Raw genomic sequence first — 22,427 nt, 5'->3', positions numbered from 1 at the left:
CCCCCCTCTCTTATCCCATGAAAGGGCAGAGATGGAATTACACAAATATGTTGAGAAAGGGATGGGCAACAGACAGCATCCAGATCTCAACACAGTGTGAGGCTTTACAGACTACTGGTGGAATTAGGGTGTCACTTGAAGACAGAAAACATTTCCAACCTTTTTAGTGTGATGATTTGAGGTTAATTACCATATGCCTTAGTAATCTTTCACTAAATGATATACGTTTTGGGACAGTAATGGATTCTTTTCTTTTTTACGAGAATAATTTATCAGCACAAAGTATTCATAAATGTCAGATTGTGAAATACCTCAAGGATTTGGAGTGATTATTCAGTTTAATTTTGTCATTACTTTCTTTGGAAATCTGCCAAAAATGTTAAAAGACATTTTCACAGCAGTGCCGGCCTGTTATGAGTTTCGCATAATTCATTTTGCTCTTGCATTTCAAATCTCCAAATGTATTGCAGAGTCTGAGAAGTTGCTGTGAAGTTGCCCATTCCCCGTACAGTATGGCAGAAGCACAATTAATGTAGGAAGACAGGGTGGATGGCAGTAGGGTAGTACCTTGGATTCTTTCACTTTTGGGCTCTTGGAATATTCTGGAAAAGAGGTGCTCTTTCTCTTTCTCGGTACACCAATTGTACAAGCTGTCTCGCCGTTCAGTCACTGTACAGTTTGCTTACTAGGGGCAAAACAGACATTTCTGACACCTCTTGTGCTACTTGCAGGCACTGGCTAAAGACAATGACAAGAGGTTGAGGGTAAATATGCTTCACTTATTTACGCCTCTTATTTGACTCAATGGCAAGCAGTAGAGTAGACTGTAGCCTCCCCTTAGATAAGGTACTATATACTGTATGCACCTTCCGTTAACAGGTGATGGCTCTGTAGCAATGAGCTCCCATTGTTTCCTAATGGAGGGTCATTAACCTTTAAACATAATTACAAAGATCCCCTATGATTAATCATGCTGACCTTTTATTTGTCTTATTTGTCCACCTGTTTCTGTGTCTTTCACATGCACATCTCTCTAGCACTTTCTGTTCAGGAAGGGGGTTTATTGTACGTCTTTGTGTCTCTTGTGTTGTATGTTGTGTGTCTTGTGTATGTGTAACTATATGTATACTGCCTTCTTGGCAAAGGCTCACTTGAAAAAGAGATCTACATCTCAATGTGACTGTCACAGGTTAAATAAAGGATTGTTTGATAGGTAAATGCACTTGAAAACTATGGTGTTTACGGTAGAGTGGGGAGAGTGAGGGGAGAGAGAAGGGTGCCAAGGTGGGAGAGCGAAGGCTAGAGGAGGAGAGAGAGTGAAGATGAGAGAGGAGAGGAGAGGAATGGAGTGACAGTAAAGGAGAGAAAGGAGGGGGAGAGAGAGGAGGGTGCCAAGGTGGGAGAGTGAAGGCTAGAGGAGGAGAGAGAGAGAGAGAAGGTGAGAGGAGAGGAGGGGAGTGAGTGAAGGAGAGAAAGGAGGGGGAGAGAGAGGAGGAGGGCGTTACTGTACATCTTTGTGTTCCCTTTCATTTTGCTCTCTCGCTCCAACATTCTGTGCCTTGGCACACTAAGTGCAGTTTGAGGAGAGAAGTGGGTTAAGGCACAAAAGAGCTAAAAGAGAATACATTATGCCAGAGAAATCTGTGAGAAATGGAGAGGGTGTGAGTGTGTGTTTCAGTTTGTGTGAGAAGGGCTCAACAAGTGTGAGCATTACCTGTGGTAAATTGTTTGTGAGCTTTGTGTGTGTGTGTGTGTGTGTGTGTGAGAGAGCTCTGTGTGTGTGTGTGTGTGTGTATGTGTGTGTGTGTATGTATATACATACTGTATGCATGCATTCTCTCTGTGTGGGAGGATATGATTCACCACACATGAGTCATCTCTCATTCTACCTCCAGCTCCAATATTTCACCAGGGATGCAATCTCTTAAAGTGCATAACACATACACACATTAGCATCTCTGTATCGCATATGCAGTGCTGCAGCTGGGTCCATCGACACGCAAGCTCACATCACAGATTTCTGCTGTGCATAGTTCACCTAGTTCATTTTCTCAACAGCTATATAAAGATGTTATGTGGGAGAGCCATTCAGTTATCTCAATAAATTAGATTAAAATGTGTCAAGAGGACACAGAGTGAGCACAAAGTCTTATTGACATTCACAAAGCATTGTGCCAAACATGAGTCATATCGTCATAGCAGCAAGTTCCATTGACCTCTGTTTGTATGCTATAGTGGTTATGTAGGGCAGTCTCTCCAGTCCCTGCTTCTTAGCGTTAGTCTCAAAGGGGAAGAATTTAACCCAGCTCCTGTTGGCCGTTTGTTAATGTAGCATCCTTATCAACTGGACTGTGTGTTATAATAGTAATACTAATTGTGACAATATTTATTTATGTAGCACCTTTCATAATAAATCTAAAAAAACTTGAAGCACAAAAAGTACATCAGAACGGAATTTATCAGGTCAGTTTGTCTTATCACTCTTCATTCCCCCTTATTTCCCCCCGTCCACCAGGCCTTCAACTCAGAGACGGACAACTTCAAGCTGCTCTACGGGGGCCACCAGTACCACGCCAGCTGTGCCAATTTCTGGATTAACTGCGTGGAGCCCAAACCTCCAGGCCTCATTTTACCCGACCTGCTCTGAACCCCCCCCTCCCCCCACACACACACACACACACACACACACACACACGCACACGCACAGACACCCCGGTCACCGCTGCCATGGCAACAAGCGCGGACGGTAGTCAACACTGGAGAGGTGAAGGAGTCGGGGTTCGCCACCATCCGCACACTGGATGTGCTCTCACTGTGGGCTGCGAGGGGGGGGGCAGAAAGGACTTTAGAAGTCACTGGAATCCTCTTCCTCTTATTTATTTGTCATTCCTTCTCTGGTCGCCCTCCTCCCTCTCAGAGGTGCACACGGCGGGCTCTGCTCTTAAACTACGGCAGAAGCTCATCAAGTGCAAATCTGCTAGTTTGTACAAATTCATTTAGGCTTCTTCAAAGCCTTGTCTTTAAAATAATGATATTGTAATATTGTCCTGTATAAATGTCCCTGTTGCTTTTTCTCCTTCCCTCGTCCCATATAGATTGGTTAAAAAAAGGTCAGCCTTTTAACATTGATATTTATGTAACTTTATGTGGCAGACATTCAACAAACAGTACTGAGATATATGATAAATGATAGTTGATGATATGGAAAGGTAACAGGAAATAATCCAGTATCCATTTCAGAGGAGCCAAAAATGCTGAAAAGTAAATTGTTATGTAAAATGATTCTCGCAAACATAATTCACCCTTTTACATGCAAACCCCCTAACAACGATAACAACTGTGCAATATATGACACTGATTATGTGTCTCATAGAACTTGGTGACAATTAAATATAAATATCTTTAGTTTTCCTTGATGTCACTTGTCGCTTTGTTTCTCTTGACTGCTTTTGCTTCAGAGAGACTTTGTTCTCGTCAGTCTAAAAGCTGTCTTTTTTATTCCCTTTGTACTTGTTTCATCAGGGCTGTGTATCTTATTGCTGGAATTGAATCACTTTGATGGTCGGGTCTGTAAAAGGATAGTCTGTGGTCGATAAAAGTTGTAATTGATTTATTTTTTTGAAAGCCTTTAATTAAACATTCAAAGCTTCATTGCTGTGTTGAAAGGCAGTGATATTTACCATTTTAAGTATTGTGTGACATTGACTGCTTTTGAATGTCTTTTTGTATTTTTTGATTGCTTTATCCTAATGAAGATTACTGTGGTGTTTGGAAAATTTTGGTGGCACTGGGACATGAAAAGGAGTCTTATTTATCAATGGTTGGTTATGGGTTTGTTTGTGTTTCTGTCATGCTGTGCCAGTGTGTATACTCTGCTGGTGATGTTTTTTGCAGATGTCAAGTCTTGAATGAAGTCAACTGTGATTATGAACTATACAATTGCAGCAGCACTTGTGGATTACGGTATTGCAGCATTGTAATTGTACAAATGACTAACTAGTAATGTGAAGTGATGACATTTACATTAATACAATATTTATGCAGAAATTAAACACTTGCCTTGGTCATTAATAAGGCTATCAATGAATGCATTACAAGCCTTGGGGTATAGGCCTATGTGTTGGTGGTTCTAATTACTTCATTGGGTAAAGGGGACATGTTATTCATCCGTTACGAGTGTTGAAATGAAAATGCCCCCGCTGGCTGATCCCCATCAACCAATCAAATGAGAGAGCCCATGAGGCACAATAGAGCCGGTCTCATTATCGTTCTCCCTCCTCCTGTGTGCAGGTGTGTTCGTTCTCCAACAACCATTTTATCCCTCTCACCGTTCCCTAATTGAACATCCTGCTGAAAATGAATTCCTCTCTCCACACTCACTCTCGTCGTGAGCTCGAGGATTACAGAACATTCCAGACGCCTAAATCTGTAACCAAGTAAGGCTGCTTTGATTTGAAATGGAGGGCCGTCTCCCTGTCCCTACTCCTGTCCTCTTCATGCCTATTGTCTGCAGTGACACAGTATGACTCAAACCGTCACCCCAGGAGGATAGCACTGGAGAGACAGAAGTGATGCCGTACTGTATTGACCCGTATTCTTTAGACCCAGGGCAAGGCCATTTCACAAGCCCTTTGTTAATCACTGTATTGATTAAAGGCAACTTTTTCTACACCTGAAGCTGAAATAATTGCCTTTAACCATATTCTCTCAAGTGACTATTTTTCCTACTTTGATGTCCTTGGTAGATCTTCTTTCTTTTTGTCTTTTTTGAGTTCATACACATACAGTATATCACCTTGCATACTAGTCTTGAAAGCAAGTGTTCGAGGACTGTCATTCTAGACTAAGCTGCAGGTGTATTTTTTGTGTACAAGATCTTGTGCTTTGAATTGAGTGGCTAGAGACTCCAGTCTAGCTTATCAATTCTCTCTTACTGGACGTCTTGGCACATCTTGTTTTTAGTTTTTTTTCATCAAAAATCCATATTTTTCTATACTTTTCAAGGTCTGGGAATGGTCAGTATTTTATTTATAGACTTTTTCAGACCTTCCAGACCTGCAAGAGTCTCTTCACTTTTCTGTAAAAGTTCTGATTGGCTTCAGAAGGCTTGCATGTCAACAAAACAAAAAAAGATTTGTTTTCCTAATTGGTTTTATTAACACACAGTCCTTTAAGGGGCAGTAACTTCAACCATCTAGCCTAACAATGCCTCCGTTTTCACAGTTATAGTTTCAAATGGACATGAACTCTCCTGTCAGTCCTACAATTCCATACATTACATCTCTCTCCTTCTCTCTCTCTCTTTTCTTCTTCTCCACAGTGCTTTCCGCAGCGATTGATTACTGTGCCCAGGCGATGATTCACTGTTAATATTCATCACTTACAGCACCACCGTGCTTGGTGATGGTTACCAAGGTTACTGTAGTTTTCATTTGCTGCCAAGTTATTGTCATACAAAGTGCATCCTCACCCACACCTCTCTTCCTGTATGGCGATTGATTGCTTTAGAAAGCAATATCCCCTCCTTTGTTCCATCCATTGTGGCGCAAGCGTCATTATAATTTATATCTGACATTCAGACATTAACATTGTGAATATGTACAGACACCAGAAAAAATAAAAGTTGTGTAAGCTGCTCCCTCCAGCGTATTCAAATTAAGTTCGACAGGTATCGTCTTACGCCAGATAGTGCGACCCTGTCCACATTGATAGTTGTGGTTCAGGCGATGCGGGTAGTGCTAGAATGACGCCTGTTGTATGACTTTGGTGTGACAGGTTAAATCTAACAGCAACCATTGTAGTGTTCAGTGCACCACCACCCTCCTCACATGACAGAACTGAACCAAGCGGAGCTGTACTGAGCTGGCCTGATTATGTATCAACCATAGTGGCTGTGACAGTGCTGGAAAGGAAAATACCCAAGCCAGCACATTATAGTTTGTGCTGCCCATAAAATGTATAAATCCCCTTATCAGTTCAAGGCAACTTAGTCAAGCATCAGGCTGTGCGCCCATTTGCCATCCACGTATCCTTCATAAGAGGACGCTGCTGCCTGATGACACACCATCCGAGTACATCACCACAGTTGGTTCTGCATGGCCAGCCCTGTTGCCCAGTGTACTGCCTCTGATGTTCAGGGTGATGCAAATCGCTCTGCTTAGTGGTTTGGTGATTAATGCTAATACCCTGCAGCTGGTGACGGATGTGTTTACTCTCAAGGGGCATGAATATGCCCCAGGAATCAGACGCACACACACACATACTCACACAGCTCCAGTCCATTGGGGGGGAGGCAAGGCTGGTGCAGAACATGTAATTTGGGCCCATCGCTCCTTGTGTTATTCCATCATGCTTGGCCTGTCATCAGATGGTGTCTGTGGGTAATGGTGTTTATTGTGTTGTAGGCCATTCTAGAGGTCCTTCAGCAGCATGGCCAGAAGACAAATAGCACTCATCACTGTCTGGCTAGTGCTCTGTGGCCATACCAAATGAAAATGAATGATAGAACGTTGCTTTGACATCTGAAGACACCTCTGGGGGCAAATGGTTCTGTGGAACATCAATAGTCTTTTGTTAAAAGAGCCAGTGTACCTGTAGCCCTTTCTGAAAGCCTCTCTCTCTCCATTAAATATGACTCATACTGTAGTTTCAAAGAAACCCAGAGAAAGGTTACACCTTGTCTGTGTATTCAGCCATAAAATTCAATAAAGATTTCACAGAAATGTCTGCATGTTTTGTGTTGCTCGAAAAAAACACAGATTTATCATCTTAGCCTTGGAAGCCCCATTATTTATTCAAATGTTGGCTCTGCGGGATAACTGTACTCTAATAGAGATCAATCAAATGTAAAGAATTCTGCAATTATTCCCGAATTGATTGAACTGTTAACCTCAATTATCTGGTTTATCAGGTCTTTACATTCTATGCTCCAACAAATAATGTTGAGAAACTATTTGTCTTTCACATTAATATGAATATCACGTTCTCATTGTCAGTTGCAATTGATTAGCTCACAAATGTACTGTGACTGGCTTTATTACACTATGGAGGCACTATTGACCATTATTAATACAATTTGAATGTATCTGGAGGTGGAGTTGAGAGTTACTCTACCTCAGTAACTTTTCATATTTCCAGGGCATTGAATAAACTGACAATACTGCATTTAATAATTTATTTTATTTTGTTATTCATTTCCAACACAAACTATTGCATGAGCTAACTGGTTACATTTGTATAATCATTGCCTGTCGCAATGAATCAGACATCATGTAAGCTTGGCTTCTAACTTACATTTGTTACAAGGGCATTGCTCTCTTGCTACAGTACTTACAGTATAGACTTCTTATAGACTTCTTCCAAATCGCAAAAAAAGAGGAAGGCTCGTCAATGAAAGTACACCAGTTGTTTAGTTGTTCAGTGTCTGGCTGTATTCTGTCTATGACGCCTTCCACTTTAATACGAGGCAAAAATAAGGAAGTAGAAAGTGTGTTTCTCCCAAGCCACTCAGCATGGTCTTCCTGTTCTTCATAGCGGCCATTTTAAAAACAGCATAATATTGCACAATATTAGTACTAGTACAGTATATTCCCTGTGGTAAATAGGGACATTGTTTAAACCTAAATGTCTAGTTAGAACTGTGCATATACAGTCGTAACAGCTTTAAAATATTGATTTAAGGTGTACCGTAACCCTAACCCATATTGTTTTATCATTTTGTAATATATATCACAAGGTTATAATAACTTGTCTACATTTTATTTCTGTACAGTTATAAGTATTTTAAATGCTACCATAAACTGAGAGCTGCTGCCCCTCACATGAAAGACAATGGCAAAAACTGGCACACAATACCATCACATGACGTTACGTCGGGGAAAGGACTTCAGCGAGTCACACTGCTGTCAGAGTTGCTGAATCTCAAGCACCACCCACACTCTCCCAGAGTGCTCCAGTGGAGTCCAGGGAAAGTCAGGCCAAAACAGGTAACAGAGTGCAGCTGCCATCACAGTAGGAGTGTTTCATCTCCTTTTTGGTGTCTGTCTGGCATCTTTGTGGTCCCGTCACTCCATTGATCCTGAGGATTCTGGGGCTTGGAGTGGCCTTGCTCCCTCTCAGAGACAGACAGACGGACAGACGGATGGGGGTTGGATGCAGTGCAGTGTAGTGCAGCAGCACCAGTCATCAGTCTGCAGTGTAGTGACTGATTTGACTCCCTCCCTCCATCCCAATGTACCAGTATTCATTAATTAAGCTTCACATAGACAGACACTCACACGCATCTCACTTTGCATCTCTGGCTGTGGGAACATGCATGAACCACTGCAGCCCGGAGGGGAAAAGGACTGGATTGCAACAGAGTGGACCATCAGCCATGCTCTGCTCTGCTCTCTCTCCTCTGTCTCCTTCCCTTCCCCTCCTCTGCGAGGACCCAGCCCTCCTCTACAGGCCCCAGTAGGGAGCCAGGCTCCTGCGGTCCCGCTCGTATACGTCAGGTATGACCCCGTAGGGCGTCTGCACCATTTTCACAGAGTTCCTGCCGAACAGCTTCCTCTCGTACTCGATGAGCTGGCGCCAGAAGCCCCCGTTGGGTCGGATGACGGGCCGGCGGGCCTTGACCCAGGCGTGGGCCTCGGCCAGAGACACGCGGTGGTACTTCATGAGGTAGGCCAGGCACAGGGAGGCCGAGCGGCTCACCCCCGCCGCGCAGTGTACCAGCACCGCCCCCCGCTTCCGGCTCACGCTGTGGATCTTATCGGCCACGCTGTCGAAGTACAGGGAGAGGGGCGAGTGGGGCATGTCCGCCAGGGGTACCTTCACGTACTCCACGTGGGGCCAGTTGAAGTTGGGCAGCTCGATGGTGGCGTTGACCACACAGGTGATGCCCTTGGACAGGAGAAGGCTGCGGTTGGACGCCACGTTGCCCCTGCTCAGGAAGAGGTTGGGGGTGATCTGGGCGATGCCCCCCAGAAGGCTGCCACTCTCTTGGAGCAGCCTGGGTACGGCCGTGGGCACCACAGAGCTCCGGTGGTGGTGGTGATGCTGGTGGTAAAAGCCTTGACTCCGAGAACCCATTGAGGAACAGAGCGGGTGTGAGAGTGAGCGAGACGGTCTCAGACAGAACAGGCAGAAGGAATAGCAGGGAGGTTCTTCAGTAGCCAGAGGTCATGGTGCAGATGCAGGAGAACCAGATAGCATGAGATTCACCTGAAACAATAAAAGGACAGAGATCCCAATTTAAATGCAAATGGGGTAAATGTTTTTTTTAGTTTTCATTAACGATGAGCACTTACACTGGCAAACATACATCAGTTTGGGAGACTGCCATCAAAGCTATTTGAGTTGACTCAATAATGCAATGACTAGATAATGGCATTAGACTCTTTTTGGATGACATTGGGCAGTGACAGCTGTATCTGTCAAATTTTTCCCAAATCACTCTTCTGTCAGTACAGAGAGATGACTGTATGCCTGGAAGACAGTAGCTGTGCCAGAAGGTAGTTGGAAAGGCTTGATTACTGAACTTAAGCCAAGCCAGTCCAGGAGTGATGAGGCATTGGTGGGAACTCCCTTTCTGTGATAACACCCTAGGGTTGTAGAATTTAAGCTATAATGCTTTGAAATAAAATACCGTTAACCAGAGCTGATTCATTCAAAGACTTTATTCACGCAGAATATGTAGCCGTTCAGGTTTGCAAAGCTGACCCCGTTATCTCCTCAGTCACCTGTCTTTATAGATTTCACACAGGTTAACGACTTCTATTCAACATATTTCTGATTCCTGTCTCCATACACCAATAACATTCAAGAACTACATTTCGTCATCAAGGTGTGCTTATATTGTCTTTAAATTGACCATATATTATATAGAGGTGAGACACCTCACGTATTGCAAATGAGAGGCTAACAATACACACTCCCAGAAAAAGGTTCTACCTAGAACCAAAAAGGGTTCTTCGCCTGTCAATGCGTGAGAACCCTTTGAAGAACCCTTTTGGGTCCTGTGTAGAGCCGTTTTGGGTGGGTTTCATGTACTGTACAGGTAGAACCGAAGAGTTTAAACAGCTGAACACAGACACGGTTTATTCGCATTTCAAATACACTGGGGGGCTTTTACTGTAACTGGACACTGGATAGAGGATTCCAGTCAGTCCCATAAATGTTGGCTTAAATGGTCCAAATCTACTAAATGTGACTCTCTCTTCGACTCCTCTCTCCTAAGAGTGAGAGATCACACATAATTCACCCGCGCAATAATGTCGGGATGGCTCCGGCGCCTCAGTTTTACTGGGTAGTCCTGGGCACTAGTATGGACCCAGCTGAGCTCCCTACCCGCAGGTGGCATTGTGTCACTCCTACTGCCTGTCCCCGTCCAACCACCCTCCCTGGACCTACTGCATGCTGAGATCTCTCCCGTTGCCATATGGGCATAAGCCCCCTGGAGGCAGGCAGGCAGGCAGGCAGGCAGGCAGGCAGGCACACACACACACACACACACACACACACACACACACGCTGTGCTCGTCTACAGCTCCTGCATACAGATCACATCCCTCCATTCTCTGATGGTTAAGACCCTTCATTATTCATCTGCATTTATATTGAAGTTATCTGGGGAGAGCCCAGAGCTGGAGGCACTACCTCACACACTGTTGCACTCCTCCTTGTGCGTCATCCACACCTTGTGCACACGCCAGGGGGTGGGAAGGTGGGGGCTGTCTCTCTCCCTCCTCTGCCAGTCTGGTTAACAAGCCACACAGATCAAATCAAAAGCATTAAATATGAATTAAATCTGCCGTCTGTGCACAAAACACCTGCACACTCCCAGTGTCACCCTCAACCTCGATGTAGCCATTCCCCGAGGCACCGTTTGTGACACACACACAGAGGCACACACATGCATGTGTACACACACATACACGAAAATATCACAATACCACTAACCAGGACAGATGGAGCCTGTTGTCTACCAGAGAGCTTAGTTTTAATGCCAGTGACAAAAATATCCTTCTGCTTTAGTGCACAGGAATGCCAATCTCCCCAAGGACTGGGGCTGCTTTCTCATCAATAAACCTATCTGGCCCAGTGTGAGCAAGTTGTCTATCTCCCTTACACCTCCCTCCCCAGGACTGAACCACAGCCTGCCTCCCATTCTCCACAGATGATAGCCACGGAATCCCTCGTTCCCTAGCTGCCAATCACTGTGCACCTTGCCTGTTTAGACATGAAATGGTTGTCATGGACGGATAGGTCATAGGTGCAGCTGACTCCACATTCTTTCCCATACGCGGTTACCGTTGGTGATAAAACTGCATATACCTGCAGCGACAGCACTACTTGAGCTGGTGTTTAAATATGGATACAGATAATGTATCTACAGTATGGTTTAGAATTATTTACATTGGCCTGGATTCCCTCCAAGTGAATGGAGCTCTATGGTGCTATTAACAACACAATATATGGCTATTTTGTATCTAAGTAAGGGAATTACATATAAACTGTATTGGTGAATTGATCACATCCAAGAGACATTGGAAATCATGTTAATTTGTATTTTTTGTAAACCATATTTTAATGGGAATAAAAGGACAGGATACACTATTTGACATTGCTATTTGAGAATATAAGGTTGTGCATAGTTAAAGGGAGTGTCCATTACTGTGAAACACACAAACGATAGGCTATATTTTAACAGCGTACAAAAACAGTCTTAGTGCAAACGCAGGTGCTGTCGGGGGAGGTGACGCTGAGGGGGTGTGTCTGAAATATTTGTGCTATTTTCAAGGCCAGATTTTTCAGCGCACATGATGGCCTTGACTTGCTTATTGTCGTGAACACGCCTCTGTTTACCGCTACACCTCCCAAACTGTCAATATGCCTGCGTTTGGACTGGCGTCCGTTTGGACTGGCCTGCGTTTGGACTGGCCTCCGTTTGGCACCTGCTGAAAATAGAGCCCTCTATATCTTTGCTGCAGTGGTCACCTAATGACCAGAGTGGGACTGTCTGGACAGCCAAAACAGCAGGGTGGTAGACAGAATGAAAGAACAGGAGCGAAGCACTAAAATCCCTGGCCCTTCCAAAGTGCTGATGTGCTATGGCACTGGCTCTGCTGACATTCGCTCCATCCACATGGCTATTTATACCCGGCCTGGGCAGAGGCAGTGAGTGAGGGAGCCGAGAGAGGAGGAGAGCGGAGGAGGCTGCCGAGGCTGTCACCACACACAAACCTACTGTTGGCGAAAAGAAAGGTTGCATTGTCAATCAGATTTCCTCTGCAGTTTATTTCTCCCGAAACATTTTACATGAGAGATGGAGCAGTTTGGCATTTATTGAAGTGCCTAGCACTTTTCTGGTGTGAACACTAATATCCATTATCTCCCCCCAAGGCATATCGAGCCATGCTCTCACCTGACCAGAGGGCTGTCATGTGGTTAGGTCTGGTGGGGGTCAATTCCATTTCAATTTCATCAATTCAGGAGGTGAACTGAACTCTAATTTGATAACTGAGATAAGGCTTTTCATTTTCAATTATTTTTCAAGAAATTGAATCTGGGCATATGTTCTAATAACAGTCTGCCCTTCTCCCGGTGTGCGTTCTTGATTTATATTCTACAAGTAAATTGAGAATTAAAAGCTTTGGAAGTTTCAAATCATTGCAAACACGCAGCATCGTCACTCAGTGTATGTTTCAGGGCTTGTCAACATCACACATTCTCTGATGCACATCTCTGCTCCCCTCTCAGCATGGGGGGGGGGGGGGGATTCCACAGGGGTCCGGTTCCAACTCCTCTAGCACTAATCAAGAAACGTGAGCCACATGCGGAGAAACCGGATCCATCTGATCAGCGGAACCAGGGAACCCAATCTGACACTGCTCATGCTGCTGGCTAAGCAGCTCATCGACGCTTACACCACCAGACAAGAAGTGTTTGAAAACACTGGAAATACCTGGATCAACAGGTGGGTGTCCGGCTGCAACAGAGAGATGTGCTGTAAGCAGTGCGCTGAGTGCTCTCACAATGCAGACCATATCCATTCACCCTCAGCATTCCCTGAGAATGACTCGGCAGGCTAGACAACAATCTCAACAAAGGGGAGCTGTGAGAGGTCTGTTTGTACAGTACTGTATAACCCCCTAAACAGTCAGGTATACATCTAGCCTGGCTATTAAGCCAAACTATTTAGCCATTGCTAGCGAGCTCCATTACTGCTAAAACACCAAGTGATCTGGTGACGCCAGGTTAGTATGCATCTACCTAACAGAGGAACCATTTCACTGATTAGTGAACCTTCTCTGCAATAAGTTGGATGGGTAGAAGGAGGCGGTCAATGAATTTTCAGGACACGTCCTGCATGAGGACAGGGCTAGGCTGCCTGTCCTAGCACCTGTCTGAGCCGAGTGGCACCTCCCTGCAACACAACACAACTGGGTGCTGCTCCCCCACACAGCCAATGTGTCACCTCGCTGTGGAAGCTGGCGTAGAACTGTGTCTACACACAGGGATGACAGTCCAGCCCTGGGGCACTGGGTTATAACTGCTTACCCAGGTAGTGAGGTTGGAAGTCTACTACCTACAATAGCAGATGATTCAACGACAGAAATGTGGAAATGTGCAGAGTGGACGAAAGGTACATTTTCTTGTTTTGAGGAAAGACAAACACTTTTTTTTTTCTTTGGCTTGTGAGAGAAAAACAATAGGCATCTTAACCCTATGAGCCATTCTTGCTCTTGCGACCTGGTTTGAACAAGGCTTACCTACTTACTTATACAGTATCAGAGCATGTACAGCAGAGTGCCAGAAGCCTACACAGTAAATGATGTGATGCTGTTTTATTGAAAATGCACATACATGCATCATCATGCAACATGTTATGTTGTAGCCTATCACAATGTGTCATGGACGGTTGGTTTGAGTGTCAGCCCACTGTCATTTATATAGAAGATCAGGCTGTCACTGAATGAATCCACAAGTACAATAAGTGAATGAGCACTGTGTGTGTGTGTGTGTGTGTGTGTGTCTGTGTGTGTCTGTGTGTGTCTGTGTGTGACAGAGTCAAGTGATTAACAAAATCAATCGGTACAGGAACACAACTCATTTATTGCACGATTACACAATAGTGTTAATTCTAATTCAATTGACAATTAATGTTGGGTAGATTACTTTTGAGCTTTAACGTTTTCTTCGCATGTGTAGCCTACTGATTTACAATTGAATAAGAGCTATAGCCTAGTGTAGGATGAATCAAATCACGGCAATTACAGTGCAGGTATGCCGACGGTAAACATATGCATTGCATCTCGATATAAAGTGACACCTGCTTTGAGTAAGCAACTTGGCTTTCTGTCGCTCATCTCCAGCAGTCTTGGTAAAGTACTGTAACACAATCTCTATAGAAACTCTGAAAAACCAAGCATATTATGTGAGTTTTACCTAAAAGAATATTTACCTACAAAAATCACCAACATACATTATTACTCAATACAAAACGGATAAGACTTAACTTACCAAAGCACTTTGGCTGAGCTGGTGATTTTTCAAGTGCGTTGACAACTCACCACTTCACGCATACGGTTGCTGAGTCAAACTGTAAACATTTACGTAACGCAGAGAATGAATATTATGGGAAATAATAGATGATGATAGTGATTAATACGGAAACAAAAGAGCAATTTTTCAAATCAGTAAAGGAGAACTCAATGCGCCTGAAATGTCTACGACAGTACGCTCGCAGCAACGGTTTAGCACTGTGGCACACGAAAATATTCGGTGCTGAAGAAAGAGCCTACGCGGTAGGTTGAAGCGCCTCCCCTCCGAGCAACACAGATAGGCTACATGTTGATGGTGAATACAAATCGTTGAAAGGAAGCGAACCAAATTAAGTATCATCAACCGATTTTATTGTCACGCTCAAATGTTCTGAGAAATATAACATGTTGTTGTTCGAAGTTGCATGTCCATTAATCTCTCTCACAAATTCCACATTCGTCACTGAGGGGAGATTAAATTACATCACAATCGTATTTTATATTGCACAAATATGCTAATACTATCTTATAATTGTGGATGTAATGGTACATGGCCTTTATATCACATTTAGTTTGTCAACTCAATTAGTTGCTCATCTCTACAGTGCGTGGACAGTGTGATGCACATTCATCAATGTTAGGGTGCATAATCACAAACAATATAATTCAATATCCTACAGTCTTACTCTTATGTGGAAACTGTCCTAATTTTCCTAACTAACATTTACTCCGAAATGTTTTTCACTCTAAGAAAAGCTGGTGATATGCCTCAAGAAAAAAAACCTACATCAGTACTTCTTCTAAGTCATCTCATATGACATGGCCACAGAGGACATAAAGTACTATACAACTAGGCAGCTATCTCTGGGAAATTCCTCTTTAAACACAAGTGTCACAGCTACAGGTCAAAGGAGGGCCATGCGTTAAGGGCGACAGAAAGCAATAAAAATGTTCTGCCATGCTCTTTTATGTGGGTTCACTAAACACTGTGCCTTGTCTGTTTATAGAACCACAGGCATTCTTGAATTTGATACTGTCAGGACAGAGACACGATGCAATGAGTTTCCAGGAGTCAAAGAAAACAAAGACAGAAAAGGTCAGAGAGGAACACCTGATACCTTTTTTGCCAGAATCAAACATGGTGGTGTCTAGAGTGCTCTTGGACCGTTACCAAATCTGCCCGTGCGGTCTGTGTGCTCCTCGCCTTACAGGTCTCTAATTTACCAAACTCAGAGATAGAACCAGAGGAGACAATAGGCAGGAAGGTGAAATCCAGTACCAATGCACTATAGTGCAGAATACCCCAAAGACCTTCAGACCTTTAGGTATCCTTACATTCCTAATTACGTTTCATATATGTGAATAAGGAAATGTAGCATCTCAAGTGGAAACAAACAATTGTCTCTTGAATGTCTGCAGGGTGTCTGGCAAAGACGAGGCATACTACCTGTAGATATAGTATCTTTGAGAGCTAATAGGTTTTTAATTAAATTGTCACCACAGGAGCTTGAATTAAGATATTTCCCCCCTGTAAATGATGGTATCCATTATTAAGAAACAGACAATGAGATACATTCCGGAATGCTAGTTCTATTAGTACAGTTATTTGTTTAGTGCACCTCGGTGGCCCACATCTCAGTGTCTAGCCTGTGAGTAATCACCACTCTGAATGGGCAGACACAGCTCAAGCTGTGCTCAGGAAGTCGTCTGGGTGTGTTGACCATACACGACCCCTGGCAGCCTTACCGCTGCACCAAAACCTTGGGGAAAAGCTGCCCCTGTAGGGCCTCCATAAAGCCTCAGTCGTAAAGTCTACCCCCATACACAACCATTATCTGAGCTGCTGCTTGGCAAAGTCAATGCTATTTAAAAGAGATCCTGAGGGGGCTATTATCCTACCCATAAACCCATGGTCCCCGGCTCTGAGTCACTCCTAATTAAGTTCCATGATGATAATCACCGAACTCAATCAAGTGAAAACAAATAGTGATGTACCTGGCTGTGCCACCAAACCTATGATGATGATGATGATGATGACGTAGCTGGCTGCTGCCTCGGTGGGCTGGAGGGAGAAACAAGGGATGAAAATATAATACAGTATATAAGCTATACTGTATATAAAGTATGGATCATAATGGTTATGGAGAGCCAAAGTACTACAGGTTTTTGTCCCAGCTCAGCACTGACACACCTGATTCAGCTAATCACGGTTCTGAAGATCAGTTGACTATTTCAAGTCTGGTGTGATAGCACTAGGCTGGAACAAAAACCTGGACTCACTGCGGCTCTCCAAGACTGGGATTAAGTACCACTGATATAAATAGAATAGTATGATATGCAGAAACAAGGAGACAGATTTTTGCTCACGCTAGCAAACGTAATGTCAGTGTTGATCACAAAATCACCAGATAAACACACAAGGAGGAGAGCATCTTGTGAGAGTGAAGGAAATAGTCATGTCTTTGAGTAGACTGAACGAGTCACATCACCCGAATATACTCTGTCGTGTGCGTCACCGTGTTGCACTCTACGGAGGCTGTCCTGATATGGTGAATCAGTTGGCACACCAAGACAACACCAAAACAAACCACAACAGATGGAACCTCCCCGGCGGAGGGTCTGAAATAGAGACAGAGCGTGCGTTAACGTGCCTGACAGCCTGGACGCACGCACGGCCTTTTGACAGACTCGGCTGATTAGGACACCAAAACTGATTATAGTGAGAGAGGTCTGTTTTTCACCTCAACGCTCGCAGGCACGCGCCATGGGCAATTACGATGAGGGGGAGGACAACAGGACAACATTGGAAAGAGGACAACATTGAGGACAACAAGGGAGAGAGAGAGAAAGAGAGAGGCATGCACATCATAGAGGGAGTGTGTGTGTGCGTGTGCGTGTGCGTGTGCGTGTGCGTGTGCGTGTGTGTGTGTGTGTGTGTGTGTGTGCGCGTGTGCGTGTGCGTGTGTGTGCACGTGTGTGAGTGCGCATGTGCTGGAGGCTGCAGGGACAGGGACTGGAATGAGACTGAAATGTCAGATGAGTCACAGGCATTCCAGTGAGATGGTGGGGCTGTTTAATAATGGTTCCACAGTGTGCAAATGGAGGGTGAACATTTACAGTGACATCGTCACCCTAACAACAAGCACCTGCAGCTTCATCTCAATGGAGCTGCCTGAACTGAATCGTCGGGCGGTGCAGGTGACCTGACCGCCACTCAGAGGGATACACTTATGAGCTGTAGGGTGCTCTGGGGTCACCATGACTACACTAAATAGGTTGCCCACCTCCAGGGTCTCAAAGAATTCACAGGCATATTTTCACACTGTAGTATGTGGCCTAGTTATTATCAATAATGACTGGTTATAACTGCTACATCACATTTCTTGAATGTACCATTTGTCAAGGGAGCCTGCCATGTGAGATACCTCAATCAAACTAATAACTCAAGAACACATTCCATGGCATTTGGGCCAGGTCCTATCTAATTAAATCATTCCGGAAGAATGTAGAACATGACAGGTAACTAATTCAAGTGCCTCTGTGCGTGAGCTGGAGCAGAAATAGGAGTGTTGTGCCAGGAGCATTGGCCAGGGCTAAGAGAGACCTGTCTTTTCCTCTGAAGGCATTAGTACTGCTCTCTCCCAGACCCCTCTCAGAACCAGACCCCTACGCCCTCCATGCCAAAGGAGCCTGCTTCAGTTGAATGGTTTACCCAGAGAGGCTGGGGGATACTGGCCTTGGGACTGGTTGACGGGGAGCTTTGAAAGTTTGCTGTGTAAAGAACTGTTCAACTGTAAAACTGTAAAAAGGTAAGTTAACTTTCCACCTCGAACCAAAAAAGCTTCTCTGGCTGGTCCCTATGGAAGAACCCTTTTTTTTGGCGCCATGTACTGTAGAACCACAGGGACAAGAGGAAGAACTGTTTTCTTCCTAGGAGTGTGTAGGTGGGTATAGTACGTCTCTAGCAGAGCAGTTCAGATATAATCAGACACTACTCTTCTTCTACTGACAACACTTCCAGAAATGATTATGCCTGTAAAAACGAATTCATTGTAGAAGTACTGTAAATCTCCCAACTGATCCGTCCCCATCCTATTTCTGTCACAAATAGCCTTTTCACATTCCCAGCGTGCATGTACCCACTGCAGATTGTCCTGACGTTTATTTTAGGCCAGCATTGACACATTCTCCCCTTTGGCAGGGAGGTTGTAAGACGAGGCGGCATATGGAAGGTGTGTTGTGGTCAGTCAGTGATGGAGTCCTATGGAGTGGGGGGGATTTAAATAAAGCCCTGCTGCTACTGGTCCTGCGGGCACTTCCAACTCCCCAGCTGTGACAGCAGTATATGGACCTGTGATCTAAGTGTTTGCTGTGGCAACATGTGAGCAGGAGGCAGGAGGGGAGCAGCATGGAGTCTCCCTATCACTGTGATCTGGACAACTCACACATCAAACAAACACAGATCCACCGCTACTGCATAAGGAAAACCAGACCGGCCCTGCCGATGCCAGAGGATCCCAGAGCACCAAAGGGGTTTGTATGCTTGCTGGTGTTGTGGTGCTTTGCGTTCAGTAGACTATGGCCATGGATTAATATGCCATGTAGAGTACATTTCTGCCATAATAAACATGTCAGATTGAGTATGTTAAATGGAATGCAGCTGATAGCCTTCTTCGGCTTTCATGAGACTCAGTGAGGAAAAGCACGTACAAGGACGGGTGGGGGGTGGGGGTCAGTGCTACAGCAGACTTACATTCTGAGCTCTGCTCTGGTTAGTCACGACTCCTCTGCCCAGCAGATGAGCATGAGCAACAGGGCGAGAGGGAGTGTGTGTGTGTGTGTGTGTGTGTGTGTGTGTGTGTGTGTGTGTGTGTGTGTGTGTGTGTGCGTGTGTGTGCGTGTGTGTGTGTGTGAGTGTGTGTGTGTGTACGCATGAGTGTGCACGCATGAGTGTGTGTGAGTGTGTGCCTGTGAGCGTGCATGTGCCCGTGTGTGGCTCTAGACACAACTCCCCCCTTTGCCCCTCCTCTCCCCAGCCGATCACATCTTTTCAGACTTCAGCTCGAGAAGGCTGTAGACCTGGTTGCCAAGGGAACCCAGCATGTTGACAATGGAAGACGGGTTCACCTCTGTGCTAATCACTGCCTAGCAATACTGGCTGGAGGGTGCGGGAGGGAGGAATGCCAACGGCTAGATAGTTTGCCCCTTAAAAGGGATCGAGTGCACTCTAAAATCTAATTTTGTCCACAAATTGGACCCCATCGGCTCCCATCATATTGGAAAATGAGGCTACTAAGCTGTTTAAAAACCGGAATATGGGCATAAAAAGTGCCTTGGTATTGAGTGAAGGTACTGTATGTAGATAATCGCATAAATGTGATTTCGAAATGAACCCTCCCTTTAACAGGAGCAGGATGCCATGCGAATGTGAGAGAAATGCCAAAGCTCGGCTTGTTTATTCAACCAACTGGAAGGAGACATGTTTTCCCTTTTCACTGAATAACACTGAAGTTGAAAATCAATATCGAGAGAGAAAGAGGCTGTTTTAAAAAACGATATTTTCTTTTCTCACAGGAGAGCCCTAGCTGTCTCTAGCCAAGCTCTTTTCTGAGTATATGCTGTTTGTAGCTCCACTGAAAACTATATAAAACATATAATGTGAGAGGTTACCTGACAACTTTATAATGTCTCTGAATATAAACAACTAGAAATTATCTCTAACTGTATGATCACTGTGTGTACAGTACGTGGACACAGCATGTGCTGTGAGTATTCATCGAAATATATATTTGCAAAATGTATTCTATTGATTGATCATATCGCGATACAAGGACACCAATGTGATCTCCGAAATGTCTATAGTTGGTGATAGAAAACATCTTTAGATGTTCAATTAAAATTTACAAAGACATGAGGGTGTGTGTGTGAAAAAACTAAGATCTAAACACATCTTTAATAATGCAAAGAGAGACAGTGAATCATGTGGGGTGAGGGACAGAGCCAGGGAGGAAGGGAGGAGTGAGGAAGGCCGGGTGGGGTTGAGGGAGAGGGAGGGAGGGAGGGGGGAAGGGAAGGAGGGAGGGAGGCAGGGTGGGGTGGGGTGGAGGGAGAGAGGGAGGGACGGAGGGAGGGAGGGAGGGAGGCAGGGTGGGGGTGAGGGAGAGAGACAGGGGAGGGATGACTGTGTCTGAACAGATATTGTGTGGGTGAGGTGAGAAATGGCACATCTCTGCCCACACACAGAGCACTGACACTAACATCTGCTCCATCTGCCCCTGCCACTGTAGGGGTGGGGGGGTGGGGGGCTCTAGACTGTGAGACCTCTAGACCCATGAAGTCAGTTACGACAGTGATCTTTGTGCATCTTCAGGACATGTACGTATTTGTCGTGTCGTTAAAATCTGAATTCAAGCATCCTATTCCGTACTGCACATGGTCAGATTCCTGGACGTTCTAAATGCAGTGTTCAAAACGTTATGTCAGGGGGATAAAAATGTAGCTTCTCAGGTTCAAACAGCACTGTAACAGTGTGGACAATAACAATAGGTTTTGTGTGTACAGTGCTTCTTTAACAAACCCAGAGCACTTAACAGGTCATGTAAACAAAAAAATAAACCCATACAGCGAGAACTGAAAGTAATGGACAACATAAAAATGGGACATGCAGTACAGAGACAGCACAGAAGAGGGGCAACATACAAAGTCACACATTAAAAGCCAGCTAAACAGATGGGTCTTAATCTGGCAGTGTAGCAATATAAACCGTGTATAATCACTCTCTGGAAAATAAATCCATCTAAAAGCCCATCAATCTGAAGAGAAAACTCTCCAGACAACTCTCACAAATGAACATGTTTACTTGGACATGACACTCTGATCTCAAAATGGATGCTGCTGCTCACTCACAGCCTCTTCCTGCCTGATAAATGTCTTCCCACCCACAGGTGAGCCTGACTCCCCCCTCCATGACACCTGACTGTATCACACCACTAGCGCTCTCCTGTTTCTCACTCCTCCTCCATCTTCTCACCAGGTGGCAGAGTGGGACTCGCGTGTCCTCATGGCGCCACAGCGAACGGGACCACTGCCATTATAGCCTAACACCGACAAGCCACGGAGCGGACAAAAAGTTAATTAAATACAGACACCTTTTTCAAACACCTATAACCTCAAAAGCTGTCTTGTACTGACTGCACTGAATGTTACAATGTTCTGGTGGACATTGTGATGATACTGCATGTATCCTTAACACTTTTGGGAAAATAATGGGACGCCATTATGCCACAGCTATAATAGTTGGGGGTCTTGACAAGTGAATTGCTGAATTACCACAAGGAACTAAACAAAACAAGCAGTTATAAGCATGCACCTTGTTGTGTCTTCCTTCAGAAACATCATAATCAACTAATATTAACAAGTTAAAGCTGCAATACAGTATGTAACTTTTTCCCCTTGAAAATGTCCCTAAATAACCATGCTGAATCATTACTGATGATGCATCGACAGTCTGTGACAGTGCGTACAACTGCCAAGACCCTGCCCTTCTGCCTGAATTTGCTTTCCCAAAATGTTCGGGACGTTTCTGGGTGTCTATCACTTGCCGTGGGCGTGTAACATGCGACTTGCATGTGTGGCTCATTGACTACCTTCTGTACTGCCCGGGAGCCGCATTTCTCAGTACTGGAAGCCAACCTCAGCCTTTGTGTGCAAATATGTTTGTAATTAGTAGTTTTAGCATTGAGCAAGGGAAGGGGGAGAGGAGGAGACTATTCTGAATTGTCATTGCAATTCCCATTCCCAATCCTGCATGTGGTGCCTTTAAATAAAATAAAGTAAAACAAAAACAAAACAAAAAAAAAGAGCAAAATGTTGTACTATCACGGTACAGAAGAAACAGAA

The 22,427-nt window shown here is 44.6% G+C and overlaps 2 protein-coding genes across 8 annotated transcripts in view; one reads left to right on the top strand and one right to left on the bottom strand.

Annotated features, from left to right (window-relative positions):
- The window catches only part of synrg (synergin, gamma), a 37,117-nt gene extending 32,949 nt beyond the window's left edge, over positions 1-4,168 (top strand). For 4 of the 7 annotated variants that reach the window (XM_083684420.1, XM_083684419.1, XM_083684416.1 and 1 more), the window contains 2 exons: positions 732-764; positions 2,516-4,168. In XM_083684420.1, the coding sequence (XP_083540546.1) occupies positions 732-764; positions 2,516-2,647 (165 nt within the window). In that variant the 3' untranslated portion in view covers positions 2,648-4,168. The remainder of the gene's footprint in view (positions 1-731; positions 765-2,515) is intronic. The other 3 variants (XM_083684421.1, XM_083684418.1, XM_083684417.1) reach the window with 1 other exon arrangement.
- A 4,274-nt stretch (positions 4,169-8,442) lies between these two features.
- dusp14 (dual specificity phosphatase 14) lies at positions 8,443-9,075 on the bottom strand (the record flags this gene model as incomplete). Its single annotated transcript, XM_083684640.1, has 1 exon — positions 8,443-9,075. One exon carries the CDS (start codon positions 9,073-9,075, stop codon positions 8,443-8,445), a length of 633 nt encoding a protein of 210 aa, XP_083540766.1.
- Between the last annotated feature and the right edge of the window lie 13,352 nt (positions 9,076-22,427).

This window comes from Argentina silus (genome assembly GCF_951799395.1).
Source record: "Argentina silus genome assembly, chromosome: 14".
NCBI lineage: Eukaryota > Metazoa > Chordata > Actinopteri > Argentiniformes > Argentinidae > Argentina > Argentina silus.
The sequence above is the reverse complement of the archived record's forward strand: the minus strand, read 5'-3'. Positions and strand labels throughout refer to the sequence as shown.